We start from the raw sequence: 19,691 nt of genomic DNA, 5'->3' as shown, positions 1-19,691 counted from the left end.
AAAATGTATAACTTAAACTCAGTTTTAATCATGTTTATATTATAACTTAAATATTTGTTCATAAGTTAATATTCTTAGTCAACAAACCCGTATAACAACTCTCAACATACAACGCTTTACAAGTTTTATTTATTTATTTTCAATATAATACACTAAAACTCTCAACAAAATACACATATGAATGAAACATGACATCCGTATATAAAAATCAATATATTAAAATTGAACTTGTCAGCTTATTTATCTATAAATTTAGATATGTATACATGATTCAATGTTAAAATATAAATTTATACACGAACTAACTTATCTCAGTAGTTAAAGAAATCGTTGTTGTTTTTAAAAGTTACGGGTTCGAGCACAACAACTGTAAGGGTGATTGAGCGTTCATTATATAATTACTGAGAGTATTTAGAACATATACTACTGTGTAATCACCTAAATCTTACTAAACAAATATAAAAATATAATAATAATTCTTTAATTATTAAGATTGTTAAATCAAAATCATTTTACACAACGTAAAAATCTTTTAAATTTACACAAAATTTTACATCGTGTAAGTACATCCTAACTATCTCTCTATTTATATATATATTAAATCCTACTAGACTAATGAAATAATGGAAGGATTAATGATGTGGTCATTATTGGTGGGTAGGTGCATAGGGCAAATCTTAAATGCCCTTTTCACAAATTTGTCTTCAATGATGTCCTAACCAATCTTTATTCCTTCAATTCATCTAACCCACCCATCAATTTTTTTAGAAGACTGAACTGTCCTTTATTTTATTTTATTAGGGTTAAAATATTAAGAATACAGCTGAAAATTTGTGGCTTTATTTAAAAAGAAAGTCAAACTTCAATTTGTAAAACAAAAGACTTTAATGTTTATTTAACAAAAGTACATCAATTCAAATATTATTTTTAGTATTTTAGTTTTGTTATCATTTTGATTTTATTTTACTTTTGGGTAAACTATGTTGGTGGATATTTTTATTTTATTTTTTATTTTGATTACTTAACATCCAAAAGATATATTATTGATTTATTATTTTTATTTTATTTTTAAAGATAATGATAACTTTTCTTACATAATTTAGTTAAAAAGAGATTTGTTCATATAAGGAGTTAGAAAAAAGTTCTTATCTAAGGTCAATGTTACAGTACATTATAGGAAACATTCAGATTACTTGACGATTTTTGAAAAAAAAATACTTTATCATGTAATATCAATGTTGCATTGCACGATGTCTCTGGGAAGACATCATTCAAACTACAACATTGTTAGTTTACAAGCATATATGCATCTTAGGAGAAGATGTCAGGTCTTCTAATCTATTTTCATAAAAGACGTCGAGTGATTCATACGATTTCCTACAATATTGTAAAGATTATTTTGCTTAAAAATAATGAATTAGGCTTGTGATCATTAAATATGATTTTTTTTCTTCTCAAAAACAATATCTAAGTGATTTTGGCTCAAGATAATACTTACTAGAGAGAAAAATTATAATTGTTTCGTTGAAGTTTATTAGTTTAAGTTTACTTTACGATGTTGCACGTGAGGCTTGAGGCTTTCTCACTTCACAGTATTACTTGTGGCAGTACTCTAATACATGAAGAATGGGGTCCTTGTCAATTTACGGCTGCAAAAAGCGAAGTTTGGGACTCGAGTATCTCTCCCAACTCACGTGACGGTCGGTTCTTTAGTCAGATAACGTAGATCGGACGGTAATTAAAAGATAAAGCCTTTAGATTTTTTTTTTATTCATGTCGGACTTGGCTTTTTCAATGTGGGATGTCTCTACGAAAGCAAATCAAGCTACGCATCATGCAACCGCCAGAATAAAGGTAGACGGCAATACACGTGTCATTCTGCCAGAAGCCAACCTAACAGTCAGCTTTGAGGTGCGAAACACCTTATTCCATCCTGTCATGAGCCCTCAAAATGGCTTTCTATCCCGTCTTCGTTCTTTTGTAAATTGTAATGTTGGAAAAGGAGGAATTTTGGTAATAATTGTTTGGTTCGTACAACTTCAACAATTTGAAGTACCACAAATATTTTATATTGTTTGGTTCTTATAAAAATTTTATTTTGTTAAAATAGATGTGTTCACTTTAAAAAAATATTTTTAGATTTATTATTATTTATGGTTGATGCTTTGGAAGAAGCAAGAATTGTTGAAGGCTCAGAACTGCTTGAGGCGTTACACAAATATCTTCATCAATTCCATGAGATGATGAAGATAATTTTATTTTTTTGGTTTGGGTGAATATAATGTATTATTTGTTTGAAAGAATACTCTCAATCATTTGATAATGAATGTTCATACAACCTTATAGACGTTGTGTTCGAACTCAAGACTATAAGAGATAATAATAATTCCTTAACCATTTAGATCGTTTGGTTTGTACCAATACCAAGATACTTGGTGGGTAAGAGGCCCAAAGTCTTGACCCTATGCTTAAGTTAACAAAGCGTCTCGTGTTAGGTGGAAAATATGAAGGCAGTTGATGGGACCGAAACAACCCATCATGGAGATATTCTTTCAGTTGCAAAGGGTTTAAAGCAGCTTCGCTTTGTAGAGAAGAGGGTTGTCACTTCTTGGTTGCTATCTGTAGTTAGGCAGCTAGTTGAAGAGTCGGAGAAATCTGTCCTAGTTTGCTGCAGCTGATGAGAAGAGTCATTTAAGGTGGAAGCTTGGTGAGGATGAGCTATCGTCCATTTTGTATCTACGGAATGTTTCCTGTGATTCAGTTTCAGCTGTCAAGCTTCTCCTTGGTTGTTGCCTAGATCTATTAGTAATCTCAGTCCTACCATTCAGGAATGTGGAAAACTACAATTGTGAAGTGGGAGAGGTATATATATATATATATTTGAAAACAAATTTATTCCGAGTTTGTCTAAGAATGTGTATTCATGAAACAGTTTAATGATGTATTTTTTTAGTGTGTTGGAATTTGAATACTTATTCTTTTTTCAGTCTATTTAATGCTAACTATTTGATTAACGGTCTGCGATAATCGGTGATGGAAACTGAAGACAATCGACGAAGATGATGGGTGATAGTCGGTAATGAGAATTTTAATGGAGTTAGGGGTCAAATTTATATTTCATCTAAAATTTAAGGGTTAAATTAGTATTTTATGTAAAGTTTAAGATCAAATTGGTATTCTATTTAAATTTCAGGTGTTAAGTTAAAATTTAACCAGTTTTACGAGGGATTGAAAGTAAAAGTGATCAAACCGTAAAATTTTCAAAAATAATGATAAAAATAAGATAAGTCAATAAATAAAGGGATCGAAAGTGTAGTTTACTCAAAATTTAAAATCCACCACAAAGGGGAGCAAATAGCTCGAGGAAGCGGCGATTGCCAGTTCAAAGAGTTTCAGGAGTTGCAATATGATGTGGGCGACTTTAAGATCCCGATATCTGCATCTATCTGCAACATCTTTATCTTCGTCCTCTCTCACAAATGGGTTGTGGAAGCTAGGGTTTTCAGGATTAAATCAGTCCTTTTTTTCATCCACTGTGGAAAGAATAAGCAATGAGTTGCTGAGCCTGCAAGAGGTGGAGAAGGTTCTAAGCGACGTCAGAGCAGATGACGTAGCGGTGGTTCCGGTTGGGAACCAATGCCATTGGGCCGATTTCATGGTGATTGCCACCAGGAGGTCCCGTGGCACGTCAAGAACATCGCCCAAGCCCTAATTTACAAAGTACGAATTTGTGGTTTTCTTTTGGTTTCCAACTTTTCTCGATCTTCACTATGATTATTCTTATATTTATTTCCTGGAACAGGTTAAACAGAAGCAAAAAGGAGCTAAGAGGATGGTATTACCCAGTGTGCAAGGACAAGAGACGGGAAAATGGATTGTCATCGACTCTGGTTCGTGCTGCATTCCCTCTTTTCTCAAATCCAACCCTGTTGTTTCGTAGTAATTTCAGTAAAGTTACGAAGATTCTGTTGTTTCTTAGTATTTTCATGCATAAATCAAAATGTTTCGATTGGTTTATGCATTTAGCTGCTTTGAAGGAATTGATCTCGTTGATGATTTTCCTTGGGGTTTGCAATTTTAGCTCTAGGAAAATATTCTGAAATGATAGTTTGAGTATCCAATATTCCAATTCTTTATATTGTACACTTGTTGATGAATTGTTTTTCTGGAATGTTTCTTTATTTAGGTAGAGTGATAGTTCATACTCTGGACGAGAAGGCAAGAACTTATTACAATTTGGAATATTTGGACTTCAAAGACAACCCAGAAGGGACCGGTTGAGGTAAGTTTGTATCCTTTGATCTACAGTGATGAACATCTAATGTTTAGATATCAATATTTTACAAGAACTGTCTATATCACGGATAACCGGATATAGTCAGGTTTAGCTTCTCCATTTAATACCTGACAAATGCTTCTCTCCTTCAACCCCCTTGGTTTTGTGGGGTTGCACCTCTTGATAACATTTCGGAAAACCATTCTTGTTTGACAACAGTAGGTCATATAATTCTCTAGCCCGACTTCGAATATGGCTGAGGATATGTCTAGATTTTGATTAGCTGTTTTAGCAAGCATTTTGTGGAACATAGCATATTTCACAGGAAGTACTTGAAAGTAAAATTAGGGCCATGCCGCTCGTGTTTGGACTTGTAGAGCAGAGATATTCTACTCACCAAGTTTGGAAAGCAAATAATTGTCACATATTGGTCACATTTCACCCTTAGGACTGTTGAAATGAACTTTATGTGTTAATTACCTGTTGTCTGGAGTCTAGACATCAATCTTGAAATGGTTCATTTAAAATTGAGAAGAGTACCTAATTTCCTCTCGTTGTTTTTTACCTTCACAGGGTCTCTCTTCCTTTCTTCTTGTAGAAATGAACTCGATATGTTCATTTTCTATAGCCTATACATGAATCTTGAAATGGTTCATTTAATTGAGAAGAACACTCGATATTCTCTTTTAATATTTGCAGGGTCTCCCATTCTCTTCCTTGATTGCTTTTCGTAGCATTTTTCTGTCATTCTTTTCTGCAAATGCAAAAACATCATTTAGTAGTCAATCTGTTAAAACAAATATTTTCTTTGTTTGTTTCAGGACTTGACGAAAGCTTTTGTAAAGGTTCTTCGTATTAATAATTCCAAAAAGCCAGCCCAAGGAAGTGATTAATAGACAGAGTTCCTTTGTTTCATGGGTTTATCACTTGGATTTAACAGTTCTTTGTTAGCAGTGTAAACTGGAAAACTATATATGAATATAGATGATTACTAGTTCTTTCTATGATTTACATGTATGGAGGGCCATATGCTGAAGTTCATATTCGGTTGAGTATCGGATATGAACAGAAGACAACCGAAATATTGATTTATCAGATAAGGAATGAAGAGCTTAATCAACAGTAACTTGAAGTTGAAGCCAAGCTAGAAGCTCCGGACACCATCATGGACGGATGCAATATCCTATGTTGGGGGGCGATTTTCTAAAACTTTTAAAGACGAAACAGATTATCAATTGAAAAAAAAAACTATCTAAAATACTTACTAATTTAAAATTTAGAGGGGATGATTGTCCTCATCTGTCGTCCTTTGATATATCCATGGACACTTAATACCCTTATCTTATTTAAGGGCGGACTAACTGGGATTTTCCTTTGAAAAACTGAGTCCAACTCGAGTCTACGGCTACCTCAAATTTGTTGAACTTGTTAACATGGGAGAACTGTTATGGGAGTCCTGCCTCCCCCCCCCCCCACCAACCCCCACAAAAAAAAAAGTAAATTAAAATTGTCCAAAAAAATGGAAATTTTATTTTGATCCTTTTGAAAAATTTTATGGTTTCAACAGTTTTAAATATTTTAAATTAAGTACCCACTAGTTTTTTTAAGAAAAAGTTTTCATTAAGTTTAAAGTTTTTAATTAATCCTTCAAAAGGAATTTAGAAAATTTTAATTTAGGCATATATTTTTTTTAAATTAACCAATTTAATTTTTAACCTTGAATTTCAAGTTTGAGTCTAATTTTAATTAGCAAAGTTTGAACAACTCAAAAATTAGAACAATATTTTGATCTTTAATTAATTAATTTGATTATTGATTTTTCCCTTTTTCTTACTTTGCTTTAAGTATATATTGATTAAATTCGAATCACATGCTCCCCAACTATAGTAATTTTAAATTTATTTTATATTATAATTTTTTTTCTTTTTTCAATTTAATTCTTTAATTTTATGTTTTATTCAATTTTATATTTCAACCGTCAGATATGAGAAAAATATGATATATATATATATATATCGTAAATGGTTAGATAAAGTTATTTAAATTAAAACAAATATATTTAAAATTTAATTGAAATTTTCATAAATATATTTAACTTGAATTTCATAAAATCAATTTAAAATTTTTTAAATAAAATTTAAATGATAAAAAGATATTAGTAAATTTGACTGATTCAACCTTTTTTCCCACTTGATTTGATGGAATTCTTATCCCAAATAGAGATGTTCATGAACTGAATACTCAAATAGAGTCGGATATGATTTTTTTATTGAGTTTTTTTAATAGTATTTACTTCAGTTGATTCATCTCACATCCGATTTGATTAAACCAAACTTATCCAACCCATGGAGTCTTTTAGGCTCGAAAGAAAGCAAAATATTCAATCAATGGTGCAGTGAACTATAGCAGCTAAACCTTCTGATCTGACGATAAAACTTATGAACAATAGAATGTGAAGTTTTGTTTGTAACTAATTGGATTTTCATGGAAATGAATAAGAACAGCCTTCTCATACTGACGATAAAACTTATGAACAATAAGATCTGATAAAAAAAATTCTAGCAAATGCTGTGAAAGAATCAGGAGAAGAATTTGTAGTCCTTTGCCGAGACGATAATCGATCTAAGACCTCCGATGGGGGATAGAACCATCAACAGAACACCGAAAACAATGCATATCTGCATGCAAAACCAAACCGGAATTCAATGTCCTTCAAGTTCAGAAACCAATGCCCCACCTTCATTTCTTATTTACTTACCCAGTTCATGTACCATATCAAGCTGAATCTTTTGGGTTTGCAGATGATAAGCCATATGATGCATGGAAGCTGCAAAACAAAGAAACATTGATTTCTGGACATCGATCTCGAATTCGATCCTTTCCTTTGTAAGATAATAAGAAATAGCATACATAATATGATGTTGGAGCAAATGCAAATCCTCCAAAGAAACCGAGAAGACCTCCAAAGAATGAGATAATGGGATTAATTACCAACATATGATGTTCGACTAATTAAACGAAGCCTTAAACATGGATTGAAACGCATTTACTTTACCAAAAAGCTCTCTATCATATCGAACACTGGCATGGCGAATACCTGCAATGTCGTATCTTGAATCCGAAATGACTGATATATACATTGGAAAGTATATGTATGTATGTACTTGTGTACTTATGTACCTGATAGCTGCCAATGAAATGGATGACGACGAACATGTTAGCTGTAGCAATAAGCCAAAGGGGTTTCTCTAATGTTACGAGGATGTTGTCGTCGAGTTTCCGAACGCTCAGAAACCGATAAAAGCAACCGGGAAGTAGCAAATCGCCACCATTATTATGCAACGACCACGCCTCTCCACATTGGGCCTTTTGAAGGTTTTTCAGGAGTTGAAGGCATTGTTGCTTGGATCTCCAAAACCACATTATGACCAGCATATGCAAATCCTATTTCTCCCAATCCGGCTAGGAAATTGAACACTCTTCTGGAGGTGCTTGGATCCTTGTATGAGTAGTCGACGTCCGGTTGAGCACCCTTTGCAGCTGAAGCTATCCAAGCAATGGTAGAGTAACTGCATAAAAGAACATGAATTAAACCGATTCGATCAATGAAAATTTAACGATACTAAAATGACATACGTTTTCGAGTGATGAATGTTTAGTTTACCTCAATGACATGACTGCAGCAGCCAGCGAAACACCGGATATGGAGTTCAAGTTTGGGAGATGGGAAAGAATAAAGTGGACCGAAGCGGAAATCATGATGAAATATGTGTCTGATTTTCGGGCAGTTTGGGCAAACCAGATCATGGAACTTCTTCAACGACTGGCCTCCCATAACCATGTAGATGATGTCGGAACTGACGTCTACGGTTAATTGCTGCCGTATGATGAACCATAGCACGAGATTTTCACCGAACGCATACTGGCCTAGCTCATGGTACCTATCGAACAACCTACTGGGTATCATCTCGTGCATTTGCACCATTTGCCGGAGGGTGTACAATGTCACAATGTCACAACCCATGACAAAGTCAGTATAGTAACCCCTGGTCCCCTGCAATTCATCAAAGTTCAACAATATGTACTCAAATCTCGAGCTGATCGATGTCGATCAATGTAAATTTTCCCGAAACCCATTTAACATAGAAAGAAACACCATACCATCCAAGCTGTGCCATCGCATACGGAAGGCTAAGAACACCGGCGACGTTGTGGAAAGTCGAATACCACCATTTAGCATCCCTGTTGGAAGTGACGGGAAGCCACTCGTTGATGGCCTTGTCACGGTCGCTTTCTGGGGTTTCATACACCATGTTTTCACTTCTTCTCTGGACTCGAAAACAGATAACCTTCGGAACAAATCTGTATGGATCTTTAAGATGAAAGGAAGTATATAATGGGAAGTCGCTGAAGTAGGCTGCATATAAGCGACATGTGCTTGTTTATCTGGCAAACTATTAATAGTAAGTTTGAATTTTAGAGGAAGATAATGTGGACAAATGTTTTCTTAAGCTGCCATTTCTCTTTAGTAACTGAAATTTGAATCTTTTGACAGATTTTGGGATGTCAAAGGTCGAATTTTCAAATTGGTCTAGCTTTTAGGAATATGCAGTTTCAACAAATTGAACATATGATACAACTTGGCATGTTTATTTGATATACATTGCGTCAAGCAACTAAAGACGTGGCACTCTTGATGCTGCGATCGAGCCGTGTGTGGCTTCGATTATCTTCCACCATCACCAGGCCTTGTGCTCCGAAACAGAAATACTGGTTCATCAGCCTCTTATCGACCGAAGTTTGCTTCGGGATCATTCGTGTCTTTTTATCGTTGAACAACGGCTTAAGTCGAGCGTCACGGATGCCCTTTTGTTCATCGGTTGATATAGGTGAGGTTGTGGAAGGTACCAAGAAAGGGCTCGGAGGTGATTTTATAGGGGCTCCTGCCTGGATCACACCATGAGTTAGCCCTGCAGTGAATATCTTCCTGGTGGATTGGCTCGGAAGATCACTCAGTAGCGAAAATGTCCTTTTATTGCTCGGAAGAGATGAAGATTTTGTGTACTTTTCACGAAGCGGAATATGACAGTCCGGCCAGTTTCTACAAGTATTCATGACTTCCAGAGGATCATCGTCGTCCACCGATTCCATGCTAGCAGCTTTTCTATCCTTCTTACTAGGCCACTGGAGAAGATTCTTTAGGCGTCTCGCAGTATGATTTATGGAGCTCGACTTCTTATTATCGAATGAATTACTTATGTTCAAGTCACTTAGTTCACTCAGACATGAACTATATCCCACGCTTTCTCGATCGCCACCTGCATCGTATGCATCCTTGAACCCGGTGTACAAGAATATCTCTGCATCGGGGACTCTAAAAGACGTTCCGGGACTGGCACCTACACCGTGCTCTTTTAGATGGGAAACTATGGCACTTCTCGTTACATTGTCTTGACAGTTAGAGATCCCTCCAGCTGCAATTAGTTGTTTGATCAAAATTTCTGAAGATGCGGAATTAGGCCTTCTCTTGAGGAGATCTAACGGGGTCAATCCATCAGCATCGCGGACGTTGAGGTCGATATATGGCACAGACATGAGTAGTTCCACCAGACTCAACTGAACATTCTCGGTTACAGCCATATGCAATGCAGTTCTTCCATCCGAGTTCCTCACATTGATGATATCCCGAATGTCGACAACCTTGCCACATACTAATTGTTTCATTAACTCGATCGGCCGGTCTATTCTTCGAAACCCCGGGGTTCTAAAGGCGGCCACGGCCACATGAAGAAAAGTATGCCCGTAATCGTTTTGCGCAGAGGCCAAACTCGGAGACGCTTGAATAAGAAACTCGACGACCTTTAAATAACCGCGATAAGCCGCCACATGCAGGGCCGTGTTCCCATGATTGTCCGTAGAGGCTATGATCTCAAACGATGCTACGAGATCCTTCACTACCTGCAATGAAAGACAATGAAATTTGACGGAGCTCGAAGAAGAGCGGAAAATGTAACAACTAACACCAACTCTATCCGAGATGTTAAACATTCACTCAAATTCTAATTATACATTTAAATATTGTTACACGAACATTAGAGAACGCATATAGTTCCTTACCTCAACCTGTCCTCTACCAGAAGCAGTATGCAAGACGGTAGATCCCTGCAGATCTCTATAGGCCAAAACATCATCGGAATCCCCAAGAATCTTCCTTAAAATCTCCAAACTCCCGCCTCTAGCCGCCGCATGAACCGCTCTGTTCATCATTTCCCACTTAAAAACCGACCGAGTTTCACTCAATTCATCCTCTTCGTCCCTCGACGACACCGCGAAATCGAGCAGCATCGTAAAGAGCTCGGCGTTTCTGCTCCTGGCAGCCGCATAAAATATATCGGTGACCCCGTACTCTCCTTCTCCGAATACAAGACAAGGGTCTCTCTCCAACAGTTGCTTGACGAAATCCATGTCACCGGCCGAGGCGGCGGTGTACAAAAGCCAGCCTCCGTAGCCGGCTCTTATCAAGGAATTGGTGCCTTTCTTGGTCTCGCACTCATGAAGAAGCCTTTGGCGACTAAAGAGCGACATTTGGCGACGTCGTCGAATTGAGCTTCGTCGTCCCACACTGTTTCGAGGCGGCGGATACGGCGGAGGGAAGTGAGCTTGATGAGAAGATTGGCGTCGAGATGGAGGAGTTCAATGACCAGGTCGTAAAGGCCATTGGCCGCCGCCCAATCAATCGGCGACGCGTACCACCATTGATCCCCGGTGCTCTCCCACCGTAGAGGGAAGTAAGACGGCGGCATTTCAGCACAAAAAAATCCAAAACTTATCAGATCCCACGAGATTGCAGAATTTAAAAACAACTAAAAGAAGAAAGACAGAGGCTTGAAGGAGGCAATAACTACATCCATGAAAATTCTACTTATGAGAATTATTAGGATAAAGATGAAGTGAATAAATAAGGTTGTTTGGAAAGGAAAGTTTGTGTCTTTAATGGATTTTCTTAAGAGATAAACATCGAAAGACTCAGCTATTAGCTACTTCACACTGTTTGCAGATGAAAACAAAAATCTGAAAAATACCCCATCGGCCATAATTTTTTGCTTCTTTTTTTTATTATTATTTCTATGGTGGCGGAAAAAAAAGGTGAGAAAAATGTATTGCTTTTTAGAAAAGATTCCTCTTGTCTTGTCCGTGACACCATGGAATGATAAGAAAATTCTGGGTTGGAAAAAAGGGAAAATTACAGAAGAAAGGTGACAGTTGATGAGATCCGCACAATTGGTGATATTGCCGTTGAGTTTAACAGTTTTGTCAGATTAGATTTTTGGATTCGCTACATATTATTTTATGTTGCTATGAATTAGATGTATATTATATTAATATCGTCTTCGAAAGTTTGGTTTGTTTCAGTATTATTTTTAAATCGATAACGCTGATCAATTTATTATTTTAAAAATAATAAAAAATTTAAAGATATAAATAAAAATTTATTCAAATATTAGTGATTATTTTTACTATTAATGAGACTCAAAATCTCTTGCTAAAGAGCGTGGAGGTTCGAGTCCTCTTCAAGGCATAATATTGAGAATGCTCATTGAATTGGAATAAGTTCGGCAGCGGATCACGAGATTTTGGTGATCTTCTCTATCTAATGAATGGGGAGTCCGCTTTGAAATCGTTCGCCCTTGCATCCACCCCGAGTATATGCTTCAATAGAAATCACGCACAGTGGGACAGATTGATACAATATAAACCTCAGGTAAAATGCCCCCCATAACCCAGCGGATAAAGTACATTATATAGTCCGTTTTAGGGATTCATACAATTAATTAAAAGTATTAATGATTAATTTTTTTTTTAAAATCTCATATTCATATTTGGTCTGATCATCACCGAAACTTAAGCATGTGAATCTATGCCATTTTAAATAAGATTGAATGTTTACATCATGATAATGTGGAAAAAAAAATAAACTAAATTGAAAAAAATGGTTTAATAAAAAATATAGGTGATATTCAATTTGAATTAATAAATCAATAAATATGATAATAGGGCTTGTATAAAAAATATATATTATTAAAATTTTATTTTATTATTATTTAAATTTCATTCTTAGATACAAATACGAAAGTATGGAGAAACAAAAGTGATTCAATTTTTTAAATGAGATATTAAAACTTCAAGTTAATTAAATTAAATTATTATGTTTTTCAAATCAATTTAATTGATATTTTATTTTAATTCAAGTAATTTTTTTATAATATAAATAAATCAAATATAAAATGAGCGTAATTAACTCTTAAATCTCTCTCAATTTTATAATTATACAAATAAAAATGATAAAATCTAAAAATCTAAAATTTTATAAATTATATTAAAAGTTAAATTATTATGTTTAAATACTAAATTTAGCCGCTCACTTTTTAAAAAAAAAAATTGTATAGTTTTTTTTATATATTATATTAATTTATTTTTCTTTAATTGTATTTAACAACTACGTGGTCAGTTTTAATGTCCGATTCTCTTCTCTTTCTCTACTTATTTTTTAGGATTTTTTTAATTACAAAGATAAGGCCAAATTAAAGTTGTGGTCTATAGAAAAAATGAGCAAAAATATATTTTTCTAAATAAACTTGTAAAGCATCAAGAGGGAAATCGTAAGGAATCTTGTGGTTGTTAAGAGAATTTTTTTTTTTAATTTTTTTTATGTTTTCTCATTATTGAATTTGAAGATGTCAGGATTGATAAGATGACGATTATTTGTAATCATACATTGTCATAAACTCTTGGATTGAATTTAGATACGTGATTTTGTATTTGTAGATAGTTTCTCATAATGCTCAACTTTGATTTACGATTCTCGGTGGTTTTTCAATAACTTAATATTCTTTTGTAGTTCGTTTGTTGATGCAATCGAATTTGTTTATATCTATTTTTTGTTTGGATCTTTTAATTAAGTTTTTATATTTTTCTAGTATGGTTCGTATGATCTAAAGCAACTAATTTCAATGCAATAAAAAATATCTAATTATATATTTAATTTACAATGACAATAGTAAACTTCAAACCTTAAACAAATAAAATATTGGATAAATAATATGTATGAATAAAATTAGTTTCATAAACTTCAAACAACTGACGCAGGTTCTTCGGCTAATAAAGTCGGTGACTTTTAGGCTCAGTAGCCCAACTTTGGACGTACTGCTGTATTCTATCTCTTGGCAGATTAATGGAATGCACATCCTTCTCATGTTCTTTTCCTTCTCTTTTTTAACGATAATTTCGTGGAAAAGTACAAAAACAAACGGCAAACATTTAATTTTGCTTTCTGCAATTTTGACGTTTTCCCTTTTTTTTTTAAACTTCGATTTCCACCGTTATTATTAAAATTGAATCGAACAAATTCGAACATGATACGAACACAATGCCAAAAAAACCCGAAACTTAATCACTATTCAGAATAATGTAGCATCGAATACTACCTCTTGAAACCCGAAACCCGAAACTTAACTTGAGTAGCTTACTCACTTCTCTTAAGAAACGAATTCCATCGAAGGTATCCCGAATTGGATATATGAAAGCCTGCACCTGCAGGGCCAAGAGGAGGGTGTTTTACTTTTATTATATTGTATGCAGTGATTGCAACATTGGATCACGAGGTTATGAATTTCAGTAAAAAGGCTTACTTTATTAGTACTTAATCATGAGATTCAGACAAAGATCATGTGATGCTGCCTCCCCTATGTTTCCCAGATAGTCAACGACAAAAGTGCAACTGAAAACTATGAGATCTGAGTTAATAAAAATCACAATTTACAAAAATGATTCCCTTCATCTATGTTGATGGCCATATCAGCCCTAGATTTTGCACTTATCAATTGCTAAAAGACAATGAATTCTAACGTAGTTACATGATATTAACATCTATAGCACTATTTGGTAACAACTAATATGGAATCAGCCTACCTCGATATCGCGTTAGAAAAAAGCAGTGTCACGTCCCGGAGAGGTGAGGACATAAATGTCACATCAAAAAGAAAAAGAGAGATTTTGAAGTTTATAACTGATGATATTTCACATCTTATCATGTCTTTTGATAAAAGAGTAATGATATCGTGACAAATAGTATCAGAATGATCCTTTAATTGTTTGATTTCACATCGAACGTCCCAATGGGTAGGGTAGGTAGGATGGACAATCGTGACAATGACCTGTGACGCCCTCGGCACAAAGTTGAGTGGAAAAGAATGTCACATCTTGAAAAGGTGGATGCATAAATCCTACATGGAAAAAGAAAAAGGAGATGATAATATTTATAATCGGTGGTACTGCATATTCTATCAAACATTTTTTTTTAAAATCGATAATCACCCCATAATAAAAGTGCTGACTGATCAAGAACCAAATTTCTAATAATACCTACAAAAAAATCTGAGTGAGCATGAACATGTGAAAACATTAGATACAAATATAAACACAATCCCACGATAGATGCTCACTTGGAGAAGTTCATAATTTCTTCATGAAACCTTCAATTTTCATCTAAAAGTAAACGACAAGTCCGATGATTCGGTGTTATGTCTTTGCTAATCATCTCTTCAAACAGGTTGTAAGCCCACTCATCTGTTTGCTCTACAAAGTCCATGAATCAATAGTGAGTAGGAAGAAATATTAAGACTTCGATGATGCTTATTAACCATGTCATTCAATAGTTTGGTCAATAGAGAATCTATCTTCCCAGTTTTAAAGCATGACTTCAACAAGGGATAATATGTCTGAAATTCGGGCTTGCAAATTTTTGGATTCTCGAGTCCTGAAGAAGAGATAGGACCTTCTGTTGTTGAGCATGATGGCAAAGCATCGCGATCATGCAATTATATGTCAATGTATTGAGGGAAACACCGGTCTTTGGCATCTCTACCTTGAAAACATTAATGCATATTTCACTCGGCCTGCTCGGCCGATTATATGGAGCAAGCAGTTGTAAAAAAGCGTATCGAGTCTACATCCTGCAGTTTTAATTCTCAAAGCAAGTTGCAAAGCTTCTTCAAACCTCTCTGCCTTTGCTAGTGATCCCATTCCAGTGGTGAAAGTAACAACATTGGGAGGACAACCCTGGACAGTCATTTCATCAAGGAGTTCATTAACTTTTCGAAAGTCGTTTCGGCAACAATAAAACTGCATGATAGTTGAGTAGCTGATGACACACAGGTGACAACCGTGTCCTCTCATCTCTTGAACTGTCCATCGTGCCTCTTCAACGCGATTGATTTTGCACCAATCAGGAATGAAGATATTAAATGTGTAAGCATCAGGTGCAATGTGTGATTTAAGCAGCAAGAAAATCTCACGGGCCTCTTCAACATATTTCTATTTGCAAAGGGTGTCAAGCAGCAAGTTCATTAACTCTGTATTCTTCTCCAATCCAAAAGTTTCCAGTTCATCAAAAATCCTCATTTTCCCATTTCCCTGCACCAGCAAACCTTCTCATAACCCTGGCTATCGTGTTAAGCGTAACAAGGCGACCTTGACACATTTCCTCCAAGAAATCCTTCATTCGATCTATTTGTTTCATTTACCGAGGATGTCAACCATCATATCATATGCTTGACGAGAGCGATTATAGCCTGGGCGTGAAGCTGCCCATCTAAAAGCACCCAATGGATTTCCAGTCATCCTTGAACCATGCAGCAACTTTTCAGCAAGGCCATGGGAAAGCTGCATAGAGTGATCATTCATTAGAGACTGGAAAATTTCATCCTCATTGCTCCGAGCATGAACTTTACTGAAGAGAATGTCAACGTCAAATCATCCCACGACTTCATCCGATCCGGTGAAGCGAGAAGATTCCACAGGCAAAGCAAGAGTGGAACTTTCAGAGTATGCACGGAAAAGGAAACATAATATTGATGGTTTGAACAGGAACGAAGTACTTCTAAGGCAGTTCTGTAAAGGGTAAATCATGGAGAACTGCCCTCTAAACAAAATTCAGTCGGGTCCTTAAAACTGCATCTCCAACGAATAAAAGCATTAGCCTCTCTATTTAGCTTATCAAAAATACATAACAACAAAATAATTAACTATGCCCCAAAACTATAGAAAATGTCTCACTTAAGCCTTCATACTGTGATACTATTATTTAGTTTCAAGCTGAATTTGGGTGAGAAATGCTGACATAGCTAACTACTCTGTTAACCCATATATGGTGGCAGCCATGATGCGACAAACATATGAACAAGTTTGATGACATTACAATTACATTGCATAAATGAACTCAGAATTCCATATTGGTTCAGGCATTCTATCAAATATCTTCCATACACAGGATGGGTGACAACCTGAGAAACTTCTTACGAAAAAAAGATGAAATCACTAGTTAAGAAGGACAAATCTTATTAAATTTGGGTTTTCTGGATTTCAGTCTTAAATGTCGAATTAAAACAGAAAAATGCAACATAATTAACCTGATTTGAAAAACAAGAGCTTTGGGATGGGAAGATCTTCGAAATCAATTGCGTCGGGTGGAGTGGGAGATGTACTATCAAGAGCTTGCCATATCTGTTGGGCCTATCTCCAACTCTGTCTCTGTCAGGAAAAAGAAGGGGTTCGGCAATGAAATGGGATTTATGCAAAGCGCACCAATCTGTTGCAGTCAGTCGCTTTGGTCGAGTGGTGAAGGCGTGTGCCAGCTAAGTGCATGGAATTTTCCCGCGATGCATAAACACCGTTTACGTCATAACATTAAACTAGTAAAATAGTTCATCTACACCTTCAAAAATGCAGAAATGAAAACACATCCAATCTTGGTTTTATTCCAAATAACAAGCAGCTGCTTTTAAACACAACTCAACTGGCTTTAAAAAACTTCAACATGCTTGGGTGGATGCCATATGGACGATCAAATCAATCACACGGGAAGTGCAAACAAGACAAGCTTTGTCAAAATAATGCCATACTTCAAAAGGAAATAAAGTGGAAGCATGCTTTTTACCTGTAACCCCATTCGTTGTCATACCAGGAAACGAGTTTCACAAAGTTTCCGTTCAGAGCAATACCAGCCTTGGCATCAAATATGCTCGACCTGTATCAACGTTCGATTTCAGGAAATTTTTGGAATTTATATAAATAAAATGCAGCAACTAGAACTCGTTAGATGGAACTTGCCTGCTGTCACCAATGAAATCTGTGGAGACAACATCTTCTTCAATGTAACCCAAAATTCCCTTAAGCTTGCCCTCGGACTCTGCCCTGAAATCATCAGGTTACGGATAAGAATAAGATTTATTTGATATAACATGAAGACAATGGTTTCCACAAATTATAATAAGACTTGCTTGATAGCAGCTTTGATCTCATCATACGATGCAGACTTCTCAAGCCTTACGGTGAGGTCCACAAATGGTATTACCAGTGATTAACAGAATGTATGAGTGAGTTAGATAGTTAGGAAGAAGTTAGAATTAGTTGATATCAACAGCTATATATAAGTATAAAAGATCAGTTCAAAAGTAATAATAGAGATTCATTTTTCTGGTTTAGACAAACTTTGATATGATATCAGAGAATTCGGATTATACAAATTCAGCAGATTCAAGTCGTATATTCAAGAATGATGATCCCAGTAGTGAGTATTACATACATCCTAATGAAAACCCTTCATTAGCTCTAACTAACAATGAAACTCCACTCTAGTTCCAAAACAAATCGAGAAGGTGGGACTTTCTAGATAAAATTTTTAAACTAAGATTTTGAGGCTCATTACATAGAATAAGCCCTCCAAAAATAAGCGTATGCCACTTTGTGCAACGAGCACACGGTATTCTTCAGTAAAAGGCGAAAGAATAATTCACTATGTGCTCCTAGAGTGACTGCGTGCTTTGATATTTCTTATTTACGGCTATTTATACTTGTTCTGGAATCCGTGGCGCTGTGTATTGTCTGTGTGGGATTACTGCTCTGAAGCTTTATTGCTAAACAGGCCAACTAAGGGAAAAAAAGACTGTAACTTCAATAAATCAAAGAGATAGGGGCCAATTTGACATCGCTAGTGTCCTAGACATATTCTTCTGTCTAGATTTCGATAGCAACATGTATATAGATACTTCTTAAGCCGATTTCTCTCGGTTTCTCTTAAGTTGAAGAAGCTTCTTCAAGAACTTGGGTTTTCATGAGTGTAGTTAAAGACTCCCATGCTTTCTACAGTCTCTAAAATTGATTTTGTTCTTGAACCCTCGACTTCCATGATCTTGGACTGAAATTTCTCTTCCCTACTTGGATGTTTGTCAACATCACCAAAATAGTAACAAAGACAGCTCCATAGGCAGGATCCGTACCCCTATTCCTATACTGTATTACCTAGGCCGGAAAGAACCGATTGCTAGCAGACACTCCATGAATGTACCACGATAAACTGCTAAATTTAAAAGAAGAGATTTACCACTAACAGTAGCTTGAAATGATCTTACTAAATTTGAGCAGTAATCATAGAAATATGTGACCAAGGTAAAACCCAGATTTTGTCTGGGAAGAACATAAGTCTCAATTTCTTCGTCGAATCATAAACATTCTCCCACATCTCAAAGTGTTCCTTTCAAACTCAATGTTCTGAATTCTGACTCGTTGCTTTATTTTGAGATGATTAAGCAAAATTCAGGAACAGTGTACAAAACAGCAAAGAAAAAAATATATCGCAGAAAAATAGGTTCTCAATGAAAATAAAATCTTTCAGAACTCAAATTTTTGGGGTTTATTCCAAAGAAATAACCCTCCAAAAATTGGCGTATGCCACTCTGAGCAGCAAGCACACGGTATTCTTTAGTAAAAGGCGAAAGAATAGTTCACTTTGTGATCACTGCATGGCTGCGTGATTTGATAAGTATAATTCACGGCTATTTATACTTGTTCTGGAATGCGTGGCGCTGTGTATTGTCCATATGGGATTAGTGCGCTGGAGCTTTACTGCTAGACAGGCCAACTAAGAAAAAAAATGACTAACTTCAATAAATTAAGAAAAAGGGAGCAAGACGACATTGCACTGAACACAATATATATATATATATATATAGTACTTTGAATAAATATTTTTGAAATATTGTATATGTAAAACTCAAGATGCTTCCAGTACATTTTATGTTTTTCTAGCAGCTTGCATTGAACCCCGGCTGTAGTGCAAAGTTTCACTTAAAAATCAGTTTCTAGTTGCTGAAGGCAACAAATTTGTCTGCGACAATGTCACTAGCCTCTGAAGCTTTGATTGCGATATCTTGAAGAGGAACAAAGATCGTTTAAATCCGTAACTCAGTCTAATAGATTCATACCATCACTCTTATAAACACGTCATAGTTTTTTAGTACTGATTCCTAACTTTTTATGCCTTTATTCAAGGGGGGAAATAGTAGATCCCTTGAAAATT

At 35.5% G+C, this 19,691-nt stretch overlaps 2 protein-coding genes, 2 non-coding genes and 3 pseudogenes across 4 annotated transcripts; 1 reads left to right on the top strand and 6 right to left on the bottom strand.

The window, feature by feature from the left end:
- The first annotated feature begins 3,355 nt into the window (after window positions 1-3,355).
- On the top strand, window positions 3,356-5,223 carry LOC120215058 (protein Iojap-related, mitochondrial). Its single transcript, XM_039212847.1, is given in 6 exon segments — window positions 3,356-3,677; window positions 3,680-3,720; window positions 3,803-3,890; window positions 4,187-4,238; window positions 4,240-4,282; window positions 5,098-5,223. Coding segments are annotated over 6 exon segments (567 nt in total). The 5' UTR covers window positions 3,356-3,406; the 3' UTR covers window positions 5,170-5,223.
- A 1,632-nt stretch (window positions 5,224-6,855) lies between these two features.
- On the bottom strand, window positions 6,856-8,782 carry LOC120215318 (annotated as a pseudogene).
- Window positions 8,783-8,838: 56 nt separating this feature from the next.
- On the bottom strand, window positions 8,839-11,346 carry LOC120215317 (annotated as a pseudogene).
- A 3,464-nt stretch (window positions 11,347-14,810) lies between these two features.
- On the bottom strand, window positions 14,811-16,855 carry LOC120215145 (annotated as a pseudogene).
- Window positions 16,856-17,239: 384 nt separating this feature from the next.
- LOC120215316 (glyceraldehyde-3-phosphate dehydrogenase 3, cytosolic-like) lies at window positions 17,240-17,678 on the bottom strand (the record flags this gene model as incomplete). Its single annotated transcript, XM_039213028.1, has 3 exons — window positions 17,240-17,360; window positions 17,444-17,527; window positions 17,614-17,678. Coding segments are annotated over 3 exons (243 nt in total), but the record flags the coding sequence as incomplete, so codon positions are not given.
- Window positions 17,679-18,031: 353 nt separating this feature from the next.
- LOC120215398 lies at window positions 18,032-18,149 on the bottom strand. The gene has a single exon (XR_005524941.1). It is a non-coding gene; the product is annotated as a U5 spliceosomal RNA (small nuclear RNA).
- An 876-nt stretch (window positions 18,150-19,025) lies between these two features.
- Window positions 19,026-19,140, bottom strand: LOC120215410. Its single transcript, XR_005524952.1, has one exon. It is a non-coding gene; the product is annotated as a U5 spliceosomal RNA (small nuclear RNA).
- Window positions 19,141-19,691: the final 551 nt, after the last annotated feature.

This window comes from Hibiscus syriacus, unplaced genomic scaffold (genome assembly GCF_006381635.1).
Source record: "Hibiscus syriacus cultivar Baekdansim isolate YM2019G1 unplaced genomic scaffold, ASM638163v2 tig00110114_pilon, whole genome shotgun sequence".
In the NCBI taxonomy this organism is placed as follows: Eukaryota; Viridiplantae; Streptophyta; class Magnoliopsida; order Malvales; family Malvaceae; genus Hibiscus; species Hibiscus syriacus.
The sequence above is the reverse complement of the archived record's forward strand: the minus strand, read 5'-3'. Positions and strand labels throughout refer to the sequence as shown.